General features: G+C 39.8%; 1 protein-coding gene across 2 annotated transcripts in view; it reads left to right on the top strand.

Moving 5' to 3' along the window:
* Positions 1 to 24,979, top strand: part of LOC118928500 (plasma membrane ascorbate-dependent reductase CYBRD1) — a 48,216-nt gene that overhangs the window by 16,903 nt on the left and 6,334 nt on the right. Inside the window, exons 2-3 of one of the 2 annotated variants that reach the window (XM_057503913.1) lie at positions 7,895 to 8,103; positions 8,245 to 8,292. In XM_057503913.1, coding sequence (XP_057359896.1) covers positions 7,895 to 8,103; positions 8,245 to 8,292 — 257 coding nt within the window. The remainder of the gene's footprint in view (positions 1 to 7,894; positions 8,104 to 8,244; positions 8,293 to 24,979) is intronic. The other variant, XM_036917796.2, reaches the window with a different exon arrangement.

The following is a 24,979-nucleotide window of genomic DNA, read 5'->3' as shown; positions in this document are numbered from 1 at the left end:
CATGTGTGGAGATGATCAGGTAGCTTTTGTCCTTCTTTTTGTTGATGTGGTGGATGATGTTGTTGGATTTTCGCATGTTGTACCATCCTTGGATCCCTGGAATAAATCCTACTTCATCATGATGGATGATCTTTTTGATAACCAATGGATCAACAACCAAATAAAAACAGAGATCAAGCAATATATGGATATATTTTTTGAATTCGGTTTGCTAATATTTTGTTCAGTATTTTTGCATCTATGTTCATCAGGTATATTGGTCTGCAGTTTTCTTTTTTTGTGGTGTCTTTGCCTGGTTTAGGTGTTAGAGTGATGCTGGCCTCATAGAATGAGTTTGGAAGTGTTCCCTCTTCTTTTACTCTTTGGAAAACTGTAAGGAGGATGGGTATTAGGTCTTCAGTAAATGTTTCGTATAATTCAGTAGTGAAGCCATCTGGTCTAGGCATTTTGTTCTTAGGTAGGTTTTTGATTACCAGCTCAATTTCATTGCTGGTAATTGATCTGTTCAGATTTTCTCTTTCTTTCTAGATCAGCCTTGGAAGGTTATATTTTTCTAGAAAGTTGTCCGTTTCTTCTAGGTTATCCAGTTTGTTAGCATATAATTTTTCATAGTATTCTCTAATAATTCTTTGTATTTCTGTGGTGTCCATAGTGATTTTTCCTTTCTCATTTCTGATTCTGTTTATGTGTGTAGACTCTCTTTTTTTCTTGATAAGTCTGGCTAGGGGTTTATCTATTTTGTTTATTTTCTCAAAGACCCAGCTCTGGCTTTCATTGACTCTTTCTATTGTTTTATTCTTCTCGATTTTATTTATTTCTGCTCTAATCTTTATTATGTCCCTCCTTCTACTGACTTTGGGCCTCATTTGTTCTTCTTTTTCTAGTTTCATTAATTGTGAGTTTAGACTGCTTATATGGGATTATTCTTCTTTCCTGAGGTAGGCCTGTACTGCAATATACTTTCCTCTTAGCACTGCCTTGGCTGTGTCCCACAGATTTTGTGGTGTTGAATTATTGTTGTCATTTGTCTCCATATATTGCTTGATCTCTGTTTTTATTTGGTTATTGATCCATTGGTTATTTAGGAGCATGTTGTGTAGCCTCCATGTGTTTGTGGGATTTTTCATTTTCTCTGCGTAATTTATTTCTAGTTTCATACCTTTGTGGTCTGAAAAACTGGTTGGTACAATTTCAATCTTTCTGAATTTACTGAAGCTCTTTTTGTGGACTTATATGTGATCTATTCTTGAAAATGATCCATGTGCACTTGAGAAGAATGTGTATTCTGCTGCTTTTGGGTGTGGAGTTCTGTAGATGTCTGTTAGGTACATGTGTTCTTCATTACCTCTGTCTCCTTCCTTATACTCTGTCTGGTTGGTCTCTCCTTCAGAGTGAGTGGAGTGTTGAAGTCTCCTAGAATGAATGTATTACATTCTATTTCCCCTTTTAATTCAGTGAGTATTTGTTTCACATATGTAGGTGCTCCTATGTTGGGAGCATAGATGTTTATAATCGTTATATCTTCTTGTGGGATTGACCCCTTTATCATTATGTAATGTCCTTCTTTGTCTCTTGTGACTTCCTTTGTTTTGAAGTCTATTTTATCTGATACAAGTATTGCAACTCCTGCTTTTTTCTCTCTATTAGTTGCATGAAATATCTTTTTCCATCCCTTCACTTTTAGTCTGTGTATGTCTTTAGGTTTAAAGTGAGTCTCTTATAGGCAACATATAGATGGGTCTTGTTTTTTTATCCATTCAGTGACTCTATGTCTTTTGATTGGTGCATTCAGACCATTTACATTTAGGGTGATTATTGATATGTATGTACTTACTGCCACTGCAGGTTTTAGTTTCATGGTTACCAAAGGTTCAAGGTTAACTTCCTAACTATCTAAGAGTCTAACTTAACTCACTTAATATGCTATTACAAACACAATCTAAGGGTTCTTTTCTTTTTCTCCTCCTTTTTATTTCTCCTCTGTTCTTTATATATTAGTTTTCATATTCTGTACTTTTTGTCTATCCCTTGATTGACTTTGCAAATAGTTAACTTAATTTTGCATTTGCTTAATAATTAGCTGTTCTACTTTCTTTACTGTGGTTTTATTACCTCTGGTGACAGTTATTAAACCTTTGAAACACTTCCATCTATAACAGTCCTTCCAGAATAGACTGTCGAGCTGGTTTGTGGGATGTAAATTCTCTCAGCTTTTGCTTATCTTAAAATTGTTTAATCCCCCCTTCAAATTTAAATGATAATCTTGCTGGTTAAAGTAATCTTGGTTCCATGCCCTTCTGCTTCATTGCATTAAATGCACCATTCCTCTCCCTTCTGGCCTGTAAGGTTTCTGCTGAGAAGTCTGATGTTAGCCTGATGGGCTTTCCTTTATATGTGATCTTATTTCTGTCTCTGGCTGCTTTTAATAGTCCATCCTTATCCTTGATCTTAGCCATTTTAATTAGTATATGTCTTCATGTTGTCTTCCTTGGGTCCCTTGTGTTGGGAGATCTGCGCATCTCTGTGGCCTGAGAGACTATCTCCTTCCCCAGATTGGGGAAGTTTTCAGCAACTACCTTCTCAAAGACACTTTCTATTCCTTTCTCTCTCTTCTTCTTCTTCTGGTATCCCTATAATGTGAATATTGTTCCATTTGGGTTGGTCACACAGTTCTCTCATTATTCTTTCATTCTTTGAGATCTTTTTTTCTCTCTGTGCCTCAGCTTCTTTGTATTCCTCTTCTCTAGTTTCTATTTCATTTATCGTCTCCTCCACCATCCAGTCTACTTTTAATACCCTCCATTGTGCTCTTCAACGATTTTATCTCTGACCGGAATTCATTCCTGGGTTCTTGAATATCTTTCCGTACCTCCATTAGCATGTTAATGATTTTTATTTTGAACTCCCTTTCAGGAAGAGTCATGTGGTCCATGTCATCTTTCTCAGGGGTTGTATTAATTTTACTCTGTACCAGGTTCCTTTGGCATTTCATATTTATAAATGGTGCCCTCTAGTGCCCAGAAGCTCTACTCCCTGGAGCTGCTCAGGCCCTGAAGCAATGTCAGTAGTTGCAGGGGAGCGGTATTGGTGCCTCGGGGGAGGAAAGAGCTGTTTCGTGCTGCCCGTCCACTATGCCTGTCTCCACTGCCTGAACCAGTGGCCCCAGTACACAGGTATAAGCTTTTGTCCTAGAGCAGCTGGATATGGATCCCTGCTTTCCACAAGCGATTGGAATCTCAGTCTCTCCAGGAATTCTGACTGTATTAGCTTTCCAACCCCATAATCATGAGAGTATCATGAAAACACCGTGAAATGTAGGTTAGTGCTCCCAGAGCAGATCTCCAGAGTTAGGTATTCAGTACTCCCAGGCCTCCACTCCCTCCCTGCTCAGTTTCTCTTCCTCCTGCTGGTGAGCTGCGGTGGGGAAACAGTCTGGGTCCCGCTGAGCCATAGCTTTAGTACGTTACCTTGTTCCATGAGGTCTGCTCTTTTCTCCAGGTGTATGCAGTCTGGCGCCGTCCTCTTTCCTGTTGCTCTCTCAGGATTTGTTATATTAATTATATTTTCGTATTGTATGTGGTTTTAGAAGGAAGCCTCTGTCTCACCTCTCATGCCACCATCTTTAATCCCCGGCTTTTTCATTTTCTTTGTGTGATTTATTTCTGGTTTCAGACCTTTGTGATCTGAGAAGCTGCTTGGTACAATTTCAATCTTTTTGAATTTACTGAGGTTCTTTTTGTGGCCTAGTATATGATCTATTCTTGAAAATATTCCATGTGCACTTGAGAAGAATGTTTATCCTGTTGCTTTTGGATGGAGTGTTCTGTAGCTGTCCGTTAGGTCCATCTGTTCTAATATGTTGTTCAGTGTCTCTGTGTCTTTACTTATTTTCTGTCTGGTTGATGTGTCCTTTGGAGTGAGTGCTGTGTTGAAGTCTCCTAAAATAAATGCATTGCATTCTCTTTCCCCCTTTAATTCTGTTAGTATTTGTTTCACATATGTAGGTGCTCCTGTGTTGGGTGCATATATATTTATAATAGTTATATCCTTTTGTTGGACTGACCCTTTTAACATTATGTAATGTCCTTCTTTGTCTCTTGTTACTTTCTTTGTTTTGAAGTCTATTTTGTCTGATACAAGTACTGCAACCCCTTTCTTTTTTATCACTATTAATTGCATGAAATATCTTTTTCCATCCCTTTACTTTCATTTGGTGTATGTCTTTGGGTTTGAGGTGAGTCTCTTGTAGGCAGCATATAGATGGGTTGTGTTTTTTTATCCATTCAGTGGCTCTATGTCTTTTGATTGGTGCATTCAGACCATTTACATTTAGGGTGATTATCGATAGGTATGTACTTATTGCCATTGCAGGCTTTAGATTTATGGTTATCAAAGGTTCAAGGGTAATTCCCTTACTATCTAATAGTCTAATTTAACTCATGTGCTATTACATGTGCTATTACAACACAGCCTAAAGGTTCTTTTTTTACCCCCTCCTTTTTCTTCTCCTCTATTCTTTGTACGTTATGAATCATATTCTGTACTCTTTATCTATCCCTTGGGTGACATCTATTTAGCCTTAGGAATACTTCCATCTATAGGAGTCCCTCCAAATGCACTGTAGAAGTGGTTTGTGGAAGGTAAATTCTCTCAGCTTTTGCTTATCTGAAAATTGTGTAATTCCTGTGGAGACATGGATCAGCATAATTCCATGAAGAAATAAGAAATAAGTAATAGCAGGAAGAGGCATGAGCATGGTATATCCATGAGAGTAAAGAGGGTGTGGCCAAAATTTTAGAGGGAAATCTTCTCGAAAATGTAAATTGAGGCCAGGTAATGGACAATCTTAGTCAAACATTTGGAAGCATTTGGTGTTGTTGACCCATCTCTACTTCCTAAAGGGCTTTTGCCTTTAGTTTTCATATGATATTATTCAGATCATTTCTTCTTGGAGAGATCTTATACCTCTGCCTATGTTTCTGTTAGTTCAAAAACTAGTCCCCATATGCAGAGGACAAGGAGCGGCAGAAGAAAGAGGCAGATCTCTCCACAGACTCACACTGCACATTTTTTATTTTACTACTGCCTGATCATACAAATTACAAAAAGCTCCATTGTGTGGTTAAAAGGTTATGAAGTGATAAAGAGTTGCTTGCTTTCCTTGAAAACTAGAGAATCAGAGAGAATATGTTGTTGAATCATCAAAGGAGAAACATGAGGAGGGGAATCCATAGCGTTTGAATTGACATTAACTTGATTTATAGACTTTGATCAGTCTGCAGGAAGTACTTTACATTTATTTAAAACATACTTAAGGGTCACACATAGACAAATAAAACTAGTAAGCTACATGCTTTGAGACCAAGTCTTTCTAGGCTCTTGGGGGTACAGGGAGAAACAGCAAGACACATCCCTGCCCTCAGAGAGCATAAGGTAGGGGTGCGTAGGGGCCTTGAACTAGATTTTAAAAGTATGTCTGTTAAGGTATTGCATTAAATAGTTTGAAAAGATTCATTGAATATAGAAATGATTGTGCATGTCCTCAAGGAAGTAAAATCAATTGACATTTATAAGATACCCATATATCAGTAAGTAGCAATCCTTCAGAGTTTGGACTAGGTAAAAGAAATACTGTCCTAATGGTGAGGGCTGTCAAATGTAGGAAGGGAACCAAAGAGCACCAAGACTTGACTGACATCTCAGGCTGAGAGCTTGGAAGAGGCTGGATTCACATCTGTCTTTGTAGGTTAGATGTGTTTCTGACTGAAAATTAACTAGATAGATACTCCCTTACATCCTATGAAGTTTTATATATTCAAATTATAAATATCGTTGGTGGAAAGAGGCTTTTTTTTTCTGTTTCTTGTTGGAATTAAGAAATATACATGATACACTGCTGATATAATGGACTCCATCTTCCAAGGAAGTATTCTTTAAACTTTTTCAATTTGCCATACATTTCCAGATATCTAAATTTTTCCTGACATGGCCTGTAGGAGTAAGAATGAGAGTGGGTATGAGCAGGGTACTATCTTCAAAACAAAAATTAATTGCATGCTGATCAAGGTAACCATATAACCTTTTGCTTAAACCAGGGTACATTTAAAAAAAAAGCCTTTCAAAAATATTTTTGTTGAAGTTTAATCTACTTATGCAGACTTTACTTATGCAGAAAAGTCTCCATATAAATGTACAGCTTGATGAATGTTCCCTCAGTGAACAGCTATATAACCAGCATCCAGATAGAGAAACCAGAGTATTAGCAGGAGTCTAGGATCCATGTGCATTCCTTTCCAGTTGCTAAACCCCTTCTCCACAAGGGCAGTTAATATCCTGACTTTTCTTATTTCAGAGGTGAGTTTTGCCTGTTTTTATCTTTCATATAAATTGAATCACAGAGTATATACTTGTTTATGCCTGATTTCTTGGCATTGATATTATTGGTTGATTCATACCATTGAGTGAAGTTCTAGGTACAGTAAGACAGGGACTGCGGGTTTAGACAGAGTAGGGTAAGGGCCTCTGGAAAAAGACCCCTACCAAAACTCCATGTTAAACAATTAAGCAGAGTTAGAGTCACATTAATTCTCTAAAGTAATATAAGCATTTTTCTGTGAGATTACTTAAAACCAGAAATCCAGGAGTAACTTGGCCTGAAATGTTTGAATATCCCCCAGATAAGAAAATACCTCAGCATAGCCCATGTCTTCACTGTGTCAATTAAATGAGGCTATTGTAAAATTTACTTTAGCCTGCTAAAAGGCCCAGCTTATCTTCTTTAACTTTACCTAGATGCTGCTTTTCTTCCTCCAGCCCTAATCAAATGCTTTGCAACCTAGCCAAGTAATAATGGCAAGCGAGCCCAGTCACAAACAACATAGAACAGGAAAGATTCCATCTTAAAGATAAGATTGCATTTTAAAACCCAAGAAGCCAAAAAAATAGGTTTCTTAACATAGACAATAACCCAGCCCACCTTGGGAGCAGGACAGGCAGTCCTGATTGATATGCTCCGAAACCAAGAAGCTGCTATTCTGGGAAAGAATCAAACCAGTAAATTTCTTCTGTTAACTCTGCAAAATAATCCAGAAGACTGATAAGAAACTTAGTGTCTCTTCAAAGATAAGCATTTGGGGACCATCTGGCAGGTCTGCATCCGTAGCCCTTTGTCTCTCAACTGCCTGTAAATCCCCTAGACCATGCACCACCAGGGACTCTCTTGTCCCCTCCTGGTGTGAGCCAGGAGCTCTGTCTTGTCACTGTATCTCTGAATAAAAGCCTCTCACTTGCTCTCTTACTTTGAGTGTTTGTGAAGTTCATTCTTTGACTCCATGAACAAGAACCCCGGCATCAATAGGTCATTCATTCTCTTGACTGCATATTATTCCATGGTGTGAATATATCACAATTTATTTATTCATGCTATTAATGATGGGCATTTGGGGAGTTTGACCAGTACCAATATCGCTACTAATAATATTCCAATACATGTCTTTTGATGAACATATGTGCATATTTCTTTGGGGAATATACCCAGGTTAGAATTGCTGGATCATAAGATATGCGTAAGTTTAGCTTAAGTAGACACTGTTAGCTTTCCAAAGTGTTTGTTTTCATTTAATCTCACATCCTCACATGGCATAAGGGACAAAGTAAGTCAGACCAAGACCTGAAGTCATGAGGTTGGTGGTTAAAAGATGAGAGAGTATTCTAGCTGAATGGAATAGTATGTGAATAAAAGTTTGCTTCATTTAAAGAGAGGCAGGGAACAGAGTGGATGCAGAAGCCAAGAGAAAGGGGTTTCACTGAAGGAAGTGTTCAATGTATCAAACTGTTCATCTTGTGTCTCTTTAAAAAACAATAGGACATTCTGTCCACTTTCATCTCTTTCTAGCCATCATCGTGTACAGACTGCCGTGGACCTGGAAATGCAGCAAGCTCCTGATGAAATGCATCCACGCTGGGTTAAATGCCGTTGCTGCCATTCTTGCAATTATTTCTCTGGTGGCCGTTTTTGATTTCCACAATGCCAGGAGTATCCCCAATATGTACAGCCTGCACAGCTGGATTGGCCTGACAGTTGTCATACTCTACATCTTACAGGTCAGTGTCTCAGTGCACTTTACAAACAAGATAAAGAAGTAAAACTATTCATAAACTGTCAATGTTTTCTATACAGTCTCACTTTCTGCGAAATCGTGCTCTCATTCTTTCTTGTCCTTGTTCCATTTGCTTCCATGTAAGGATTTTCCCCTGAGGGGGCACCAGAACTGCAGAATTCACAGTCTTCAGGTGAGGTTTTTTTTTTTTTTTTTTTTTTTTTAGATAATTATTTTTTATTGAAGGGTAGTTGACACACAGTATTACATTACCTTAGTTTCAGGTGTACAACACAGTGATTCAACATTTATATACATGATAATTCTAGGTACCAGCTATCACCATACCAAGTTGTTACAATATTTTGACTATATTCCTTATGCTATACATTACATCCCGGTTACTTATTTATTTTACAATTGGAAGTGTGTACTTTTTTTTGGTTGTTGTTGTTAGGGCATCTCTCATATTTATTGATCAAATGGTTGTTAACAACAATAAAATTCTGTATAGGGGAGTCAATGCTCAATGCACAATCATTAATCCACCCCAAGCCTAATTTTCGTCAGTCTCCAATCTTCTGAAGCATAACGAACAAGTTCTTACATGGAGAACAAATTCTTACATAGTGAATAAGTTACATGGTGAACAGTACAAGGGCAGTCATCACAGAAACTTTTGGTTTTGCTCATGCATTATGAACTATAAACAGTCAGTTCAAATATGAATACACATTTGATTTTTATACTTGATTTATATGTGGATACCACATTTCTCTCTTTATTATTTTTAATAAAATGCTGAAGTGGTAGGTAGATACAACATAAAGGTAGAAAACATAGTTTAGTGTTGTAAGAGAGCAAATGTAGATGATCAGGTGTGTGCCTGTAGACTATGTGTTAATCCAAGCTAGACAAGGGCAATAAAACATCCACATATGCAGAAGATTTCTCTCAGAACAGGGAGGGTGAGGTTCTAAGCCTCACCTCTGTTGATCCCCAATTTCTCACCTGATGACCCCCCTGCGACTGTGCCTGTCTTAGGTTGTTCCTCCCTTGAGGAATCTTACCCGTCTCTGGCTAACCAGTCATCTTCCGGGGCCATACAGGGAAATGTGAAGTTGGTAAGTGAGAGAGAAGCCTTATTGTTTGAAATGGTTAGCTTTTTATTTCTTTGCATATTTATGCCCTGTGGCTTCTATGCCCAGCATTTGTCTTGAGGTATCTTTACCACTTGGAGGAGTTATGATACTCGGTAAATTTGATATGAGGCACGAATTCTATTTAAGAATTCGTTGTAATTAGGAAGGAAGAAGAAAAGCTATAGAAGTAGCAGGCGGGAGAAAACATGGGAAGATTGATTATTTCTTTGACATAACTTCTTGTAGAGTAACTTCAGCATGTATAGATTTTAAGCTACTACTTCAATTGCGCACACACATTAACATAATAGGAGTATAGTTACATAACCAAAGCATACCTGTAATTACCAGCCATCTCCAGTGAAACCAAGAAAACCAGTTAGGCACTCTAGGCATTTGTGAAAACTTATCAATGATATGATGGTTATTATCTAACTGAATTTGAATAGTTTGAGAAAAATCAGACAAATTAAAACAACCCATTCCTGGGCACTGTTCACATCCCATATGTTCTTTTAACAGTAAATAGTCTGTAGTTGTAAGATTTTGGAGCGCTACAATTTGCACTTCTCCTAATTCTTGGTTGAGTTCCAACAGTATAGATCCAGTCAAATTTGTTGTTTTACTGTATGCACAGGCCAGCTTAGATATCTCCTTCATTCCCATGGCAAGTCCAGGAGCTGGTGGGATGAGTGCATCTACAGCTGTAGCAGTGCGTGGATCTTTGTTGGGGTTTTTTGATGATCATCTTCTGGCATGAGTCTTCCCGAGAGTGCTGATGTTGGAAGTTCTCTTTCATATCGTATCTTAGTTCATTTTCGGGGTAGCCAAATTAGGCTTTGATCCTCTGTATAAACACAAACAGACCCTTTGCCTACACTTTTATATGTCCTTTATATCATTGTGTAGAACTCATTAGAGGTCACCACATAGGAACTGCATTTTTTTTTTTAATCATTAATCTACACTTACATGACGAATACTTTGTTTACTAGGCTCTCCCCTATACCAGGTCCCCCCTATATACTCCTTTACAGTCACTGTCCATCAGCGTAGCAACCTGTTGTAGAATCACTACTTGTCTTCTCTGTGTTGTACAGCCCTCCCCTTTTTCCCACCCCGCTATGGATGCTAATCTTAATACCCCCCTACTTCTCCCCCCTTATCCCTCCCTACCCACCCATCCTCCCCAGTCCCTTTCCCTTTGGTACCTGTTAGTCCATTCTTGAGTTCTGTGATTCTGCTGCTGTTTTGTTCCTTCAGTTTTTCCTTTGTTCTTATATTCCACAGATGAGTGAAATCATTTGGTATTTCTCTTTCTCTGCTTGGCTTGTTTCACTGAGCAAAATACCCTCCAGCTCCATCCATGTTGCTGCAAATGGTTGGATTTGCCCTTTTCTTATGGCTGAGTAGTATTCCATTGTGTATATGTACCACATCTTCTTTATCCATTCATCTATCGATGGACATTTAGGTTGCTTCCAATTCTTGGCTATTGTAAATAGTACTGCGATAAACAGAGGGGTGCACTGATCTTTTTCATACTTGATTGCTGCATTCTTAGGGTAAATTCCTAGGAGTGCAATTCCTGGGTCAAATGGTAAGTCTGTTTTGAGCATTTTGATGTACCTCCATACTGCTTTCCACAATGGTTGAACAAGTTTACATTCCCACCAGCAGTGTAGGAGGGTTCCCCTTTCTCCACAGCCTCGCCAACATTTGTTGTTGTTTGTCTTTTGGATGGCAGCCATCCTTACTGGTGTGAGGTGATACCTCATTGTAGTTTTAATTTGCATTTCTCTGATAATTAGCGATGTGGAGCATCTTTTCATGTGTCTGTTGGCCATCTGTATTTCTTTTTTGGAGAACCGTCTGTTCAGTTCCTTTGCCCATTTTTTAATTGGGTTATTTGTTTTTTGTTTGTTGAGGCGTGTGAGCTCTTTATATATTCTGGACGTCAAGCCTTTATCGGATGTGTCATTTTCAAAGATATTCTCCCATACTGTAGGGTTCCTTTTTGTTCTATTGATGGTGTCTTTTGCTGTACAGAAGCTTTTCAGCTTAATATAGTCCCACTTGTTCATTTTTGCTGTTGTTTTCCTTGCCCGGGGAGATATGTTCAGGAAGAGGTCACTCATGTTTATGTCTAAGAGGTTTGTGCCTATGTTTTCTTCCAAGAGTTTAATGGTTTCATGACTTACATTCAGGTCTTTGATCCATTTTGAGTTTACTTTTGTATATGGGGTTAGACGATGGTCCAGTTTCATTCTCCTACATGTAGCTGTCCAGTTTTGCCAGCACCATCTGTTGAAGAGACTGTCATTTCGCCATTGTATGTCCATGGCTCCTTTATCAAATATTAATTGACCATATATGTCTGAGTTAATGTCTGGATTATCTAGTCTGTTCCATTGGTCTGTGGCTCTGTTCTTGTGCCAGTACCAAATTGTCTTGATTACTATGGCTTTATAATAGAGCTTGAAGTTGGGGAGTGAGATCCCCCCTACTTTATTCTTCTTTCTCAGGATTGCTTTGGCTATTCGGGGTCTTTGGTGGTTCCATATGAATTTTTGAATTATTTGTTCCAGTTCATTGAAGAATGTTGCTGGTAGTTTCATAGGGATTGCATCAAATCTGTATATTGCTTTGGGCAGGATGGCCATTTTGACGATATTAATTCTTCCTAGCCATGAGCATGGGATGCGTTTCCATCTGTTAGTGTCCCCTTTAATTTCTTTTAAGAGTGACTTGTAGTTTTCAGAATATAAGTCTTTCACTTCTTTGGTTAGGTTTATCCCTAGGTATTTTATTTTTTTTGATGCAATTGTGAATGGAGTTGTTTTCCTGATTTCTCTTTCTGTTGGTTCATTGTTGGTATATAGGAAAGCCACAGATTTCTGTGTGTTGATTTTGTATCCTGCAACTTTGCTGTATTCTGATATCAGTTCTAGTAGTTCTGGGGTGGAGTCTTTAGGGTTTTTTATGTACAGTATCATGTCATCTGCAAATAGTGACAGTTTGACTTCTTCTTTGCCAATCTGGATTCCTTGTATTTTTTTGTTTTGTCTGATTGCCGTGGCTAGGACCTCCAGTACAATGTTAAATAACAGTGGGGAGAGTGGGCATCCCTGTCTAGTTCCCGATCTCAGCGGAAATGTTTTCAGCTTCTCGCTATTCAATATAATGTTGGCTGTGGGTTTTTCATAGATGGCCTTTATTATGTTGAGGTACTTGCCCTCTATTCCCATTTTGCTGAGAGTTTTTATCATGAATGGATGTTGAACTTTGTCAAATGCTTTTTCAGCATCTATGGAGATGATCATGTGGTTTTTGTCTTTCTTTTTGTTGATGTGGTGTATGATATTGATGGACTTTCGAATGTTGTGCCATCCTTGCATCCCTGGGATGAATCCCACTTGGTCATGGTGTACGATGGTTTTGATGTATTTTTGAATTCGGTTTGCTAAAATTTTGTTGAGTATTTTTGCGTCTACGTTCATCAGGGATATTGGTCTGTAGTTTTCTTTTTTGGTGGTGTCTTTGCCTGGTTTTGGTATTAGGGTGATGTTAGCTTCATAGAATGAGTTTGGGAGTATCCCCTCCTCTTCTATTTCTTGGAAAACTCTAAGGAGAATGGGTATTATGTCTTCCCTGTATGTCTGATAAAATTCCGAGGTAAATCCATCTGGCCCGGGGGTTTTGTTCTTTGGTAGTTTTTTGATTACCGCTTCAATTTCGTTGCTGGTAATTGGTCTGTTTAAAATTTCTGTTTCTTTTTGGGTCAGTCTTGGAAGGTTGTATTTTTCTAGGAAGTTGTCCATTTCTCCTAGGTTTCCTAGCTTGTTAGCATATAGGTTTTCATAGTAGTCTCTAATAATTCTTTGTATTTCTGCGGGATCTGTTGTGATTTTTCCTTTCTCATTTCTGATACTGTTGATTTGTGTTGACTCTCTTTTCCTCTTAATAAGTCTGGCTAGAGGCTTATCTATTTTGTTTATTTTCTCGAAGAACCAGCTCTTGGTTTCATTGATTTTTGCTATTGTTTTATTCTTCTCAATTTTATTTATTTCTTCTCTGATCTTTATTATGTCCCTCCTTCTGCTGACCTTAGGCCTCATTTGTTCTTCTTTTTCCAATTTTGATAGTTGTGACATTAGACCGTTCATTTGGGATTGCTCTTCCTTTTTTAAATATGCTTGGAGTGCTATATACTTTCCTCTTAAGACTGCTTTTGCTGTGTCCCACAGAAGTTGGGGCTTAGTGTTGTTGTTGTCATTTGTTTCCATATATTGCTGGATCTCCATTTTGATTTGGTCATTGATCCATTGATTATTTAGGAGCGTGTTGTTTAGCCTCCATGTGTTTGTGAGCCTTTTTGCTTTCTTTGAACAGTTTATTTCTAGTTTAATGCCTTTGTGGTCTGAAAAGTTGGTTGGTAGGATTTCAATCTTTTGGAATTTACTGAGGCTCTTTTTGTGTCCTAGTATGTGGTCTATTCTGGAGAATGTTCCATGTGCACTTGAGAAGAACGTGTATCCTGTTGCTTTTGGATGTAGAGTTCTGTAGATGTCTATTAGGTCCATCTGTTCTAGTGTGTTGTTCAGTGCCTCTGTGTCCTTACTTATTTTCTGTCTGGTGGATCTGTCCTTTGGAGTGAGTGGTGTGTTGAAGTCTCCTAGAATGAATGCATTGCATTCTATTTCCTCCTTTAGTTCTGTTAATATTTGTTTCAGGTATGTTGGTGCTCCTGTATTGGGTGCATATATATTTATAATGGTTATATCCTCTTGATGGACTGAGCCCTTTATCATTATGTAATGTCCTTCTATGTCTTTTGTTACTTTCTTTATTTTGAAGTCTGTTTTGTTTGATACCAGAATTGCAACACCTGCTTTCTTCTCTCTGTTGTTTGCTTGAAATATCTTTTTCCATCCCTTGACTTTAAGTCTGTGCGCGTCTTTGGGTTTGAGGTGAGTCTCTTGTAAGCAGCATATGGATGGATCTTGCTTTTTTATCCATTCTATTACTCTGTGTCTTTTGATTGGTGCATTCAGTCCATTTACATTTAGGGTGATTATTGAAAGGTATGAATTTATTGCCATTGCAGCCTTTAAGTTTGTGGTTACCAAAGGTTTAGGGTTAGCTTCTTTACTGTCTTACTGTCTAACTTAACTCGCTTGTTGAGCTATTATAAACACAATCTGATGATTCTTTATTTCTCTCCCTTCTTATTCCTCCTCCTCCCTTCTTCATATGTTGGGTGTTTTGTTGTGTGCTCTTTTTAGGAGTGCTCCCATCTAGAGCAGTCCCTGTAGGATGCCCTGTAGAGGTGGTTTGTGGGAGGCAAATTCCCTCAACTTTTGCTTGTCTGGGAATTGTTTAATCCCTCCTTCATATTTAAATGATATTCGTGCTGGATACAGTAGTCTTGGTTCGAGGCCCTTCTGTTTCATTGCATTAAGTATATCATGCCATTCTCTTCTGGCCTGTAGGGTTTCTGTTGAGAAGTCTGATGATAGCCTGATGGGTTTTCCTTTGTAGGTAACCTTTTTTTTCTCTCTGGCTGCTTGTAATACTTTGTCCTTGTCTTTGATCTTTGCCATTTTAATTATTATGTGTCTTGGTGTTGCCCTCCTTGGATCTCTTGTCATGGGAGTTCTGTGTACCTCTGTGGTCTGAGAGGCCATTTCTTCCCCTAGTTTGGGGAAATTTTCAGCAATTATTTCTTCAAAGACATTTTCTATCCCCTTTTCTCTCTCTACTTCTTCTGGAATGCCTATGATTCTTATATTATTCCTTTTATATTGATCACTCAGCTCTCTTAAAATTCTTTCATTCCTGGAGATCCTTTTATCTCTCTCTGCATCAGCTTCTCTGCGTTCCTGTTCTCTGTTTTCTAGTCCATTAATGGTCTCTTGCATCTCGTCCATTCTGTTTTGAAGTCCTTCCAGAGCTTGTTTTATTTCTGAATTCTCCTTCCTTAGTTCTTGCATATTTCTCTGCAAGTCCATCAGCATGGTTATGAATTTTGTTTTGAATTCTTTTTCAGGTAGACTGGCTAAATCTATCTCCCCAGATTCCTTCTCAGGGGAAGATGTAGCAGATGCCGAAGCTGTCTGGGTTAGTCTTGTCTGGATCATATTTTTTTGCCTTTTCATGTTGACAGGTGCTATTGACTGTCAGCTGGGAGGGCCAAAATTTTCACATACTACTGGCCTTTCTTTACTGGGGCAACTGCGACCCCTAGTGGCTTGTGTTGGGTAATTGCGTGTAGAGTGGGTCTTTGTGTCTTGCCTGGCCAGAAGGGAGAAATTTCCCTTTCTGTGGGCGGAATTTGTCTCAGGCTGCTTCTCTGCTTTCGCAGCGCCTGGTGGGGTAATGGATGGGGGGGCTGCTTGACTGTTTGCCTCCGTGAGGGGTCTCAGAGCTGTTGCCCAGGGGGTTAGTGCACCCGGTTTTCCCTGTAATTTCCAGCTGCTGTACTGTGACCTGGGTTGTTTCCGTCAAGCTGTTAAGTCCCTGTCCCTTTAAGACTTTCAAAAAGCCCCCGCTTTTCTTTGTCACAGGGGCATCAGCTTCAGCACCCGCTCAAAGGTCTTACTCCCTGTTCCCCCAGTATCCAGGGCCCCCTGGGCATGTACTGTGTCTGCGCTCTGGCCTGGATGGCTGGGGCTGGGTGTTCGGCAGTCCTGGGCTCCGTCTCCCTCCCGCTCTGCCTATTGTTCTCCCGCCGGGAGCTGGGGGGAGGGGCGCTCGGGTCCCGCCGGGCCGGGGCTTGTATCTTACCCCTTTCACCAGTCGCTGGGTTCTCGCTGGTGTAGCTGCAGTCTGGCCACTGTCCTGCGTCTTCTGGTCTCTCTTTTAGGGCTAGTTGTGTTTGTTGTATTTTCAAAAGTATATATGTTTTTGGGAGGAGATTCCCTCTGTCCTACTCACGCCGCCATGTTGGCTCCGCCTCCAGGTGAGGTTTTAAATATAGACATAAGTATGTAGAGAAATTGCCATCTCAAAACATTTAGACTGCCATGGTTTAGACATGTGTAAAATAAAGAAGTATAGACCAGAGCTGTAGATTTCTTTCCCACCTTCTCTGTCACTTCTATTTTCTAGGTTTAACTTTATGAATGAAGAGATGAATTTTCATTTTTGTCACATTTATAAAGGCTCAGTGATTATTTTGTTTCCCATGTCTTCTCTTCACTTAATAAAAACACACTCTCTTGAGAGCATTGTATTTAAACATAAGTTAACGGAGTATGATAAAGATTTGTCTGTTCTAAGTCACGAAAGTAAAAGTTAATTTTAAAAGTCTTTTTGGTATTCACTGCTTTCTTGAAAAATCCTTGTGAACTCTGTCAATTCCCTTCCCTTTCTTTTAGTTAGTACAGTATATATCCAGTTATCTGATGGGGCCGTCTTTGTGAACTTCACTTTTCTGTGGCTATAGGAGCAGCAAGAAACTGGGGTGAACCCACAGAGCCCCCAAGCATATCTTAAAATATATGATTTTATGACCTGTTTAAAAAAAGGACCTCTCACCAGACATTTATCATTTGTCTTCTTAAAGAAAGACTTTTCGAATTCTAATTAAATAAAAGGAAGTATGTCTATGGACAACATGAACATTGCCAAGGAGGTAGGGAGGGAGGGATTGGGAAATGGAAAGCTGCCGGACGGAGGGACCACAGAGAAAACCTTGTATCAAACATGACCTTTCTGATCGAGGAGGAACAAGGAACGTCAGACCAGATGGCCTGAGCCTAGCTCAGATCTCCTGTCCCCAAGGCTGATTTTCCCTCAGGGTTTCATCTAGGAGGCAGCTTCCTTCTCCTCCGCCAGCTGGCAGACCCCTCCTTCCTTAGCAAGCAGGATAGCGGGAGCCGGGAGCAGGAGGTCCTGAGATGCTGCCTGTTGCTCGGTTCACCCTCTTGGCTTTCTGGCATCTCCACAGGACCTTTCTTGGCTTTCTGTGCTGCTTCCAGCAGTGATGCCCTCACTTTACCTCGCTTCCTCTGCGCCGCCTTGGAGTGCAGGTTACTGGGACTGGGCACTGCCTGAAGCATTCTCCTTACCTCATGCAGCTCTCTAAGGGAGACAGCCTTTACTGATGCTGACAGCGCTAAGGCTGCACAGCTAGTGTCAGGGCTGGGACTCGGCCCAGGTGTCACTGTTTCCATGATGTGCCCACGATCACTCAGCCTGTGGTTGAGCATCCTCAGTGGAGGGCCATCTCTCTGAAGAACAGAAAAGAGACCAGCAAAACCTATGTAGCTTCCCTGTGAGTGGGGTCTGTGGTTCTGAGCACAGTAGCTAAAGTGGACTAGAGAGCATGCTTTACTGAGTTAGTTATATGCCAAGGCATTCTTTGAACATCTGGACAGATTTGCATCAGAATGTTAACAGTGGCTGAGTTCCAGTTGATTATTCTTTTTATTTTCCAGATCTTCAAAACAGACATGCATTTCTTATAAAATAATAATAATAATAAAAAGCTTTTAAAGCTAAGAAAAGCTTTCTATACTACATATGCCATTACATATGTTACATAAAAATCATATATACTTCATTTTAAACACTAAATATGCAAACGGTATCCCTTTATCACAGGTTGTGAATTACCCATGTCATGCCTGGTGCCTTCTGGTTGTTAGTTCAGAAACCAGGTGTATGGTTTCCTATTCTGGGAAAGATGACTACATTCCAGCTTTATTCTTTTTTTGCTTAAGAGCTGTTGTTAAGTTTTTTTCATTGCTTCTGGGTAGAAGTGACAGAACAGTTCACCCAGGTGTGCTCAGGACGAAATTAATTGAAAGAACATTACCATTCCTAGTAGAAAGAAACCAATTCTAAGCTTGCTTTCTTTACTTTTAATAGGAGCTAAGCTCCTTATTAAGATTTACAAAGATTCCTACCTTCATATTCTTAGTTGCAAAAATTCACAATCCACAAAAATGTGCTTTGACAGAGATGTGCTTCTGTCAGATTTCTTGGATTAAAAGTGAAGAGGAGAAGCAGTTTCTCCTTCTGAATCAAGGTGAATTCTCTAAGTGGAGGCTCTGGAGCTGCCCCTCGCGGGTGGGGAAGGAGCCCCGCCCTCTGGGGGCCGCTGCCGCGGGGCACTTACTGCGGGCTCACCCAACCACAGCGGCGCGGCGAGGACCGCTCCTCGGGATTTGTGTGGTCAGGCTGCGCTCCCCCGAGCCCCAGCTCAAACAAAGGTGCCGCAGAGTAGGAAGAGCTTTGGAGAGATTGTCAAGATCAGGCCCTCTCACCTCAGAGCCGCTGGGGTCTGGTTTAGCTACAGTGTGTAAAATCAGGGTTTTCCTGCCAAGTGTAGCTGGTGTCTCGGTTGTTTCAGTCAATAAAGGAAGTAAGGGAGAAGGACGTCAAGCAACAAAATAATGGAACCAAAAAAGCCGAGTGGTCTTCACTCTTCCTCATGTTTGTCAATGGATTGTACAGTATTTCACGTGTAGAATTAATTCTTTTCTACTTGTGAGCTCTAGTCTCTGGGGCATTTAAAAAAGTAACGAACTATTGTATGTATATAGAAATTATGAGTCATATAAAATTAACTCCCATGATTCCACGGTCCAACCTACTTTAGAAACACAGAACCCCTACTCCCCCGACCTTGAGCCCTCATTTCTCTTACCTGTACCAACCCCTAGAGGTAACTATTCTCTGGAAGGTTTTTTTTTCGCATTTACTGTTTTTCTTTATAATTTTGCCACACACTGTGAATCCCCAGACAGTAAGGTGTTTAGTTTTGTCTTCCTACTTTTTAAAAAACAATCTCATAATATATGTATTCTACTGCAACTTCTTTTTCATTCTATGATTCAACTATATTGATTCCTCTGGCTGTAGTTCACTCACTTTTACTTTTATATTCCATTGTATAAATATACCATGGATTTGCTTATCTGTTCTCCTGCTGTTAGACATTTGGAATATTTTCAGTTGTTTTCTATTACAAACAATGGTTCATTGAACATCTCCTGGTCCTCAAATGCAAAGGTTTCTTTCTTTGAGCATTTACTTAGGAGTGAAATTATATATTCAGCCTAAAAAAATAATGCCAAATTGTTTTCCAGACTGGTTGACTCCAATGTGTTCTAGCTAGCAGCATAAAAGAGTTCCCATATGGCTCATCCTTGCCAACATGCATCCTCTACAAGCATTTTAATTATTACCAAGGTTGTGGGTATAAAATGATATGTTCTTGTAGTTTAAATGTTTATTTCACTGATTACTCATGTTTCCCTTCTAAGAAATACCTCTTTTTAATCTTTTGTCCATTTAAAAAATGAGTTTGTTTTCCTTTTCCTTAAAGACTTGTAGAAGTTCTGTGCCAAATTCCTTTTCATTTATATATTGTGCATAGCTTCAAAAAGCAGTTTGAAATTTGTATTTCCTTTTTGTTAGTATTTTTTGATAAATAGAAATTCTCTATTTTAATGAAAAAAATTAATAATCTTTTCCTTTAAGGTTATTATTTTCTGTTTTTAGTGACTTGTTTTTGAAATCCTTCCCTATTCTGAGGTCAAAACAAACTAGATTCTCAGGTTCTACTACAGACCTACTGGATCAAAAGCTCTGGGGCTGGGTCCCAGCAAGATGTGCTCTCACAGGCCCTGTCGGGGTTCAGATGCACACTAGTTTTTTAGAACCATTGGCCTAAGAGAGAAACCTATGAATAGCCAAGATTTAATTTAATATTAATTGAAATCTTAATTTCTCTTATGTTTTCTCTTAAGAAAATATCAAAGTTTTTTCTTTGATAAATTTAAGTACTTAATTCATCTGGAATTAACTTCAGTATATGATATAATCCAACTTCCTTTCTTGCCACGTGGGTAAACGGTTTCCCTGTCCTTGCCACGTGTCTGCAGTGACAGTTTTATCATTTACGTTTTCCTCAGCATCCTAGCCAGAGCAATGTAGAATTGAAGAGTGCAGAAGTATTAAAGTATATAGAAGTGTATAGAAATATTTACAAAGTATAGAAGTAGACATAAGAATCCTTGATTTGTTCTTATTTTAAAGAGAATACTTCTAATATTTTACTATTGAGTAGAGATGCTTCATACTTCCTCGTATTCCAGGTTGTGAAAAGGTTTTGTTTTTCTTTTGAAATCAGAAATGGATGTAGAATTTTATTGAATGCAATTCAATATTTTACAGAATTTTTCTGTACCTGTTAAGATGAATATGGTTTTTCTTCTCTAATCTGTTAATGTATTCAATTACATCAATAGACTTTCTAATATTAAATTTGGGTGATTTAAAAACATTTTAATTGTCTTAAGATTCTCTTTTGCTGTCTAATATATTCAGATTCTTATGTTTTGTTGTTTTATTTGTGTGCTAACTAGGCTTCATTCAGAAAGGTAATTTCACAGCTTTATGACGTTTTTTAGCAAGAGGAAATTTAGCCCTGGCTTCTTCCTTGCTCAGATCCTGTGACCAAGTAGTGTTTAAGAACACAGGACTTGCAATCAGGGAAACCTCAGTTCAGTCAGGTTCATTCATTCATTTGTAGCTGGTGACCTTGGACAAGTTACTGAACTTTTCTGGACTTTGTTAGCTCATCTAAAAATTAAAGCTTTTAATATATCCTTCACAACATCTAAGGATCAAAGTCAAATAATGCCTGAAAAGGCTCAGCCTAGGGCTTAGGACATTGGACTGACACAAGTCAGCTGTTGCTATTAGAAGTGTAGATTTTGTGATAATGTGGTCGGGCAGCTTCGTCTGGGGAGGTCGCTCCCTGAGCACTAGGTGAAACCTCAGCCTGGACAGGAAGGCTTCTTGACTCTGGTGGAGAAAGAATTCAGGAACAGGTCTGACGAGAGTAGGTAAGGAAGGAATTCTTAAAGCGAGAGTAGTAGTGAATGGCAGCAGCCGTGCAGGCAGCAGAGAGCGAGGAAGGAGAGGGAAGGTTAATGAACTCCTCCTGCTCGGCACACGGCAGATCCCTTCCCAGAGATCTCCTGAAGCCAGGGTCACCTGGAGTCCAGTATCGACTTGGATTTGAACAGTGTGGGAACTAGGCTCCTATCACCCCAGGATTTGGGGGAGCTGCAGAGCACTGGATGAAGTGAGATTATGTTCTGAGAATTTCCCAAAGGCAAAGAAAGGAGATTCTAGGGCGGGTTACTAAAAAGCATGATTGTATAGCTGCAGTCCTGTCTGGGTCACCCAGGCGACAGAACTTGCAAGCCCAAATCAGAGCTCTCAGTAGCCCCTCCCTACTTGTCTGAAGTAGAACAGAGAGAGAGGAGACTTAAGTCTAGAAAATTGAGTTGAATAGCAAAGTACCAAAGATGCTTACCACCGGAAGAGCACAAAGTGCAGTAAGTTGAGCAGCAAGAAGTCTTTATTTAAGGCAAAGTACACATGAAGAAAGGGGAGTCCAGGCAACCTCAGAGAAGAGGCACGCTTAAAGGCTTAGGATTCTGTCTTTTCAGGCTTTCAAGAATGGGGCAAAGGGTAGGGGGGGTGTGTGCAGGTGCATAGGCTTGACATGTGGTTTCATATCTATCTATGTCCAGTGAGAGACATTATGTCACCATCCATAGTCTGTCCTCTAGATATTCTGTAAGATAAACTTAACACAAGGAATTTATTGATCCTGTTCTTCTCCAAGATAGTGACTACCCTCAAGCAGTGGGGACATATTACTTACGACTACCTGCCCTGCCTTAAGATAGGGCTGGTTACTGGATGATTACCGTAAAATATAACGGAACCTTACCTTCTAACTCCTGGTTTTTAAAATGGAATCCTAGCCTTAAGATGGAGTCCCTCCTGTTCTTACTTATACCATTTCTATGTTGGTATTTTTCATCAGACAGAGGAAAAATTAATAATCATGATGCCTGTCCCGTGTCCGTGCTCTACCTCAGTAGAATCCTTTGTGACCTGAAGAAGTCATTTTTCATTTCCACTACAGATCATAGGCACTTTTATGGTTGAGAACATGCATTCTATGTCCATGAAATTTATTCATGAATCCATCCATTTATTCAACAGAGTCAAATGTTGAGTTGGATATATTGCTAGGCTGTGGGGGATACTCTGTTCCATAAGAAGCATGAACCCAAAGAGACATGCTCTCTACCCTCCTGAAGCTTAGAGGGACAACAGGTCATCGAGTATTTGGTAGATAGGGTGGGTGTGGAGTGTTCTGGGAAAGCACTCACATAGCATAAGGGACAAAGTAAGTCAGACCAAGACCTGAAGTCATGAGGTTGGTGGTTAAAAGATGAGAGAGTATTCTAGCTGAATGGAATAGTATGTGAATAAAAGTTTGCTTCATTTGAAGAAGGAGGTTGAGCTGCCCAGAGGTAGGTATGGTAGGTAAATTGGAGGCTGGACAGGAATAGAGAGACTAGCTTGAAGGTGTCTTTAGAGGTTCAGATGAAAAATGATGATGGCCTAGAGAAGTAGCAGTAGCAGTGAGCAAAACGTATAGTTTCTGAAGATATTTGGAAGGTAGAACCAATGAAATTTGTAAAGTCAATGATGTAAGGGATGAGAGAGTCATTTGCAGGCTTGAGCAAGTGGAGGGATGAGAAAGGAAATATTAGTAGGGGAGGAGAGGGCTTGAGGATGTCAGCTGCTACTGAAAAGTCAAGGAAAGTAAGGTCTGAAAGTGTCCTTTGGATTTGGTGACTTGGAAGCCACTGATGACCCTGGAGAACACTTTTCATGGAGAGCAGAAGCCAGATTTCAGCGGATTGAAGATGGAGTAGAAGGTGAGAAAATAGAGACAACTCAGTCAAGAGGTTTGGATGAGAAGGGAAGGACAGAGGGAGAGGGTGATAACTGGACAGGGAAGTGAGTCAAGGCAGGTATTTGGGTGCTTTTTTATTTTTAACTTCTTTTCATCGTTAGAAGCTTGGCATATTAAAAATTCTCACAGGATGGCACCAGTAGAGATGTTGTGAAAACTGAGAGTTGCAGTCATCCATAGCTACGTCTTCAAGAAACAGGTTACAGAGCACAGCTGGGAAGTTGGAGGATACCAACTCCATCATAACTGAAAAAAGGAAGACATTTCTGGCTTGGGATGATTTGTTTTGTTTTGAGAGGCTAGTCTCTGAAACTGCCTCTGTTTTTTTTCCACAAAGTGGTAGTAAGATTGAGATAGAGCAGGTAAATGGGACAAGGGTCATGCCATTGTTAAATCTACTTAGCCTGCAAAAATGGCCCAGTTTACTCTTTAACTGAATCTAGGTGCTGTTCTTCCTCTTCTTCCAGCCTCTTAATCAATTAAGTAACTTTGTAACCACAAGTGTTAGACCTGTGAAGTGTAAATAAACCTATGTGGATAAAGAATGCTGAGATCCAGACCAACACAGTCCCTAAATAACCTTAAGTCCCTAAATATTCTTAAGAAAAAACTTCAAAGGAATTATGACTCACCTGTAAACATCATGCCTTATGCTGACCCCTACCCAAAGACCCTATAAAACCCCAAACTCTAAACCCTTAAACACACTTCCTTTCTGAGGCTGCCCAAACTCCCATGTGAGTGTGTACTGTCTTATATCAAATAAACTTTCTTGTATAAGCTGATTGCACTTGTCTCTGAACTCTTCTCCATGATAAACGCAAGAACTCACCGACCTCTACCTCTGGTGGTAAATGTCTTTGTCACTTTGCTATTTCATTCAGCTTTCTAGTCTTCTCTCTCCATTTTATTTCAGACCAGTAGGGAAGTGGAAATTCTCAGAAGATAATCATACTTGATCTAGTGCTCCACAGCTCCCCCAAATCCTGGGGTGGTAGGGGCTTAGTTTCTGCACCATGCAAATTCAAGTAGACACTGGATGCCAGGTGACCCTGGCTTTAGGAGTTGGCAAGGGATCTGCCCTATGCCAAGCCGGAGTTCAATGACCTTCCGTTCCCTTTCCTCCCTCTGCTCTTCCTTGCTCTCTGCTGCCTGCATGCTCGCTGACATTCGCTTCTACTCTTGCTTCAATGAATGTCTTCCTAACCTACACTCATCTGACCTGGTTGAGAATTTTTTCTCAATCAGTCATGAATCCTTCCCTGTCTGGATTGAGATTTCACCTAGTACTCAGAAAGAGACCTCCCCAGACACAGCTGTCCAACAAGATCATCTGCCAATAGTGAGGAGGCAAACAGGAGGGCCAGGTGTTGGAGGATGGAGGAGTGTGGAGGAGCAGGTGATAAATCAGACAATAGAAGGATTGCTGAGTAGTGTTGAAGTGCTATGACAGTGAGTATCAAAACCAGGAGTTTATAGTGATACTTGACTGTGTGATTTACTCCATACAGTATCTAGCAGACCAGAGGTCGTCCTGAAGGTGGTTGAGCCAGGGCTGGGGTATTGTCAGGTGGGCATGATGAGAGATGGTGCAACAAGATGTCGGATATTGATAGGAACAGCAGACTCAGTGTCCAATTTTAATGTCTGTTATCCCTCTTTATAAAAACTCTGGACATATTTCAGCTGGTGCTGATTAGATGTTTTTATACCTGGAAGAATGCAACTTGGAAATGACCTAAGACAGAACTTCTCAAAGTGTGGTCCTCAGAACAGCAGCATTAGCGTCACCAAGGAGATTAGACAGATTCCCAGGCTACATCCCAGGCTTACTGAACCAGAGACTCCACGGATGGTGCCCACCTGTGTGTTTTAAGTGAAGGGATGAATGAGTATGTAAAACAGCAGGAAAATGAAGAGGAGTTTGATAATCTGTA

The sequence above is a fragment of the Manis pentadactyla genome, chromosome 6 (assembly GCF_030020395.1).
Source record: "Manis pentadactyla isolate mManPen7 chromosome 6, mManPen7.hap1, whole genome shotgun sequence".
Taxonomy (NCBI): domain Eukaryota; kingdom Metazoa; phylum Chordata; class Mammalia; order Pholidota; family Manidae; genus Manis; species Manis pentadactyla.
Note: the sequence above shows the minus strand (reverse complement) of the source record. Positions and strands in the feature narration are given on the sequence as shown.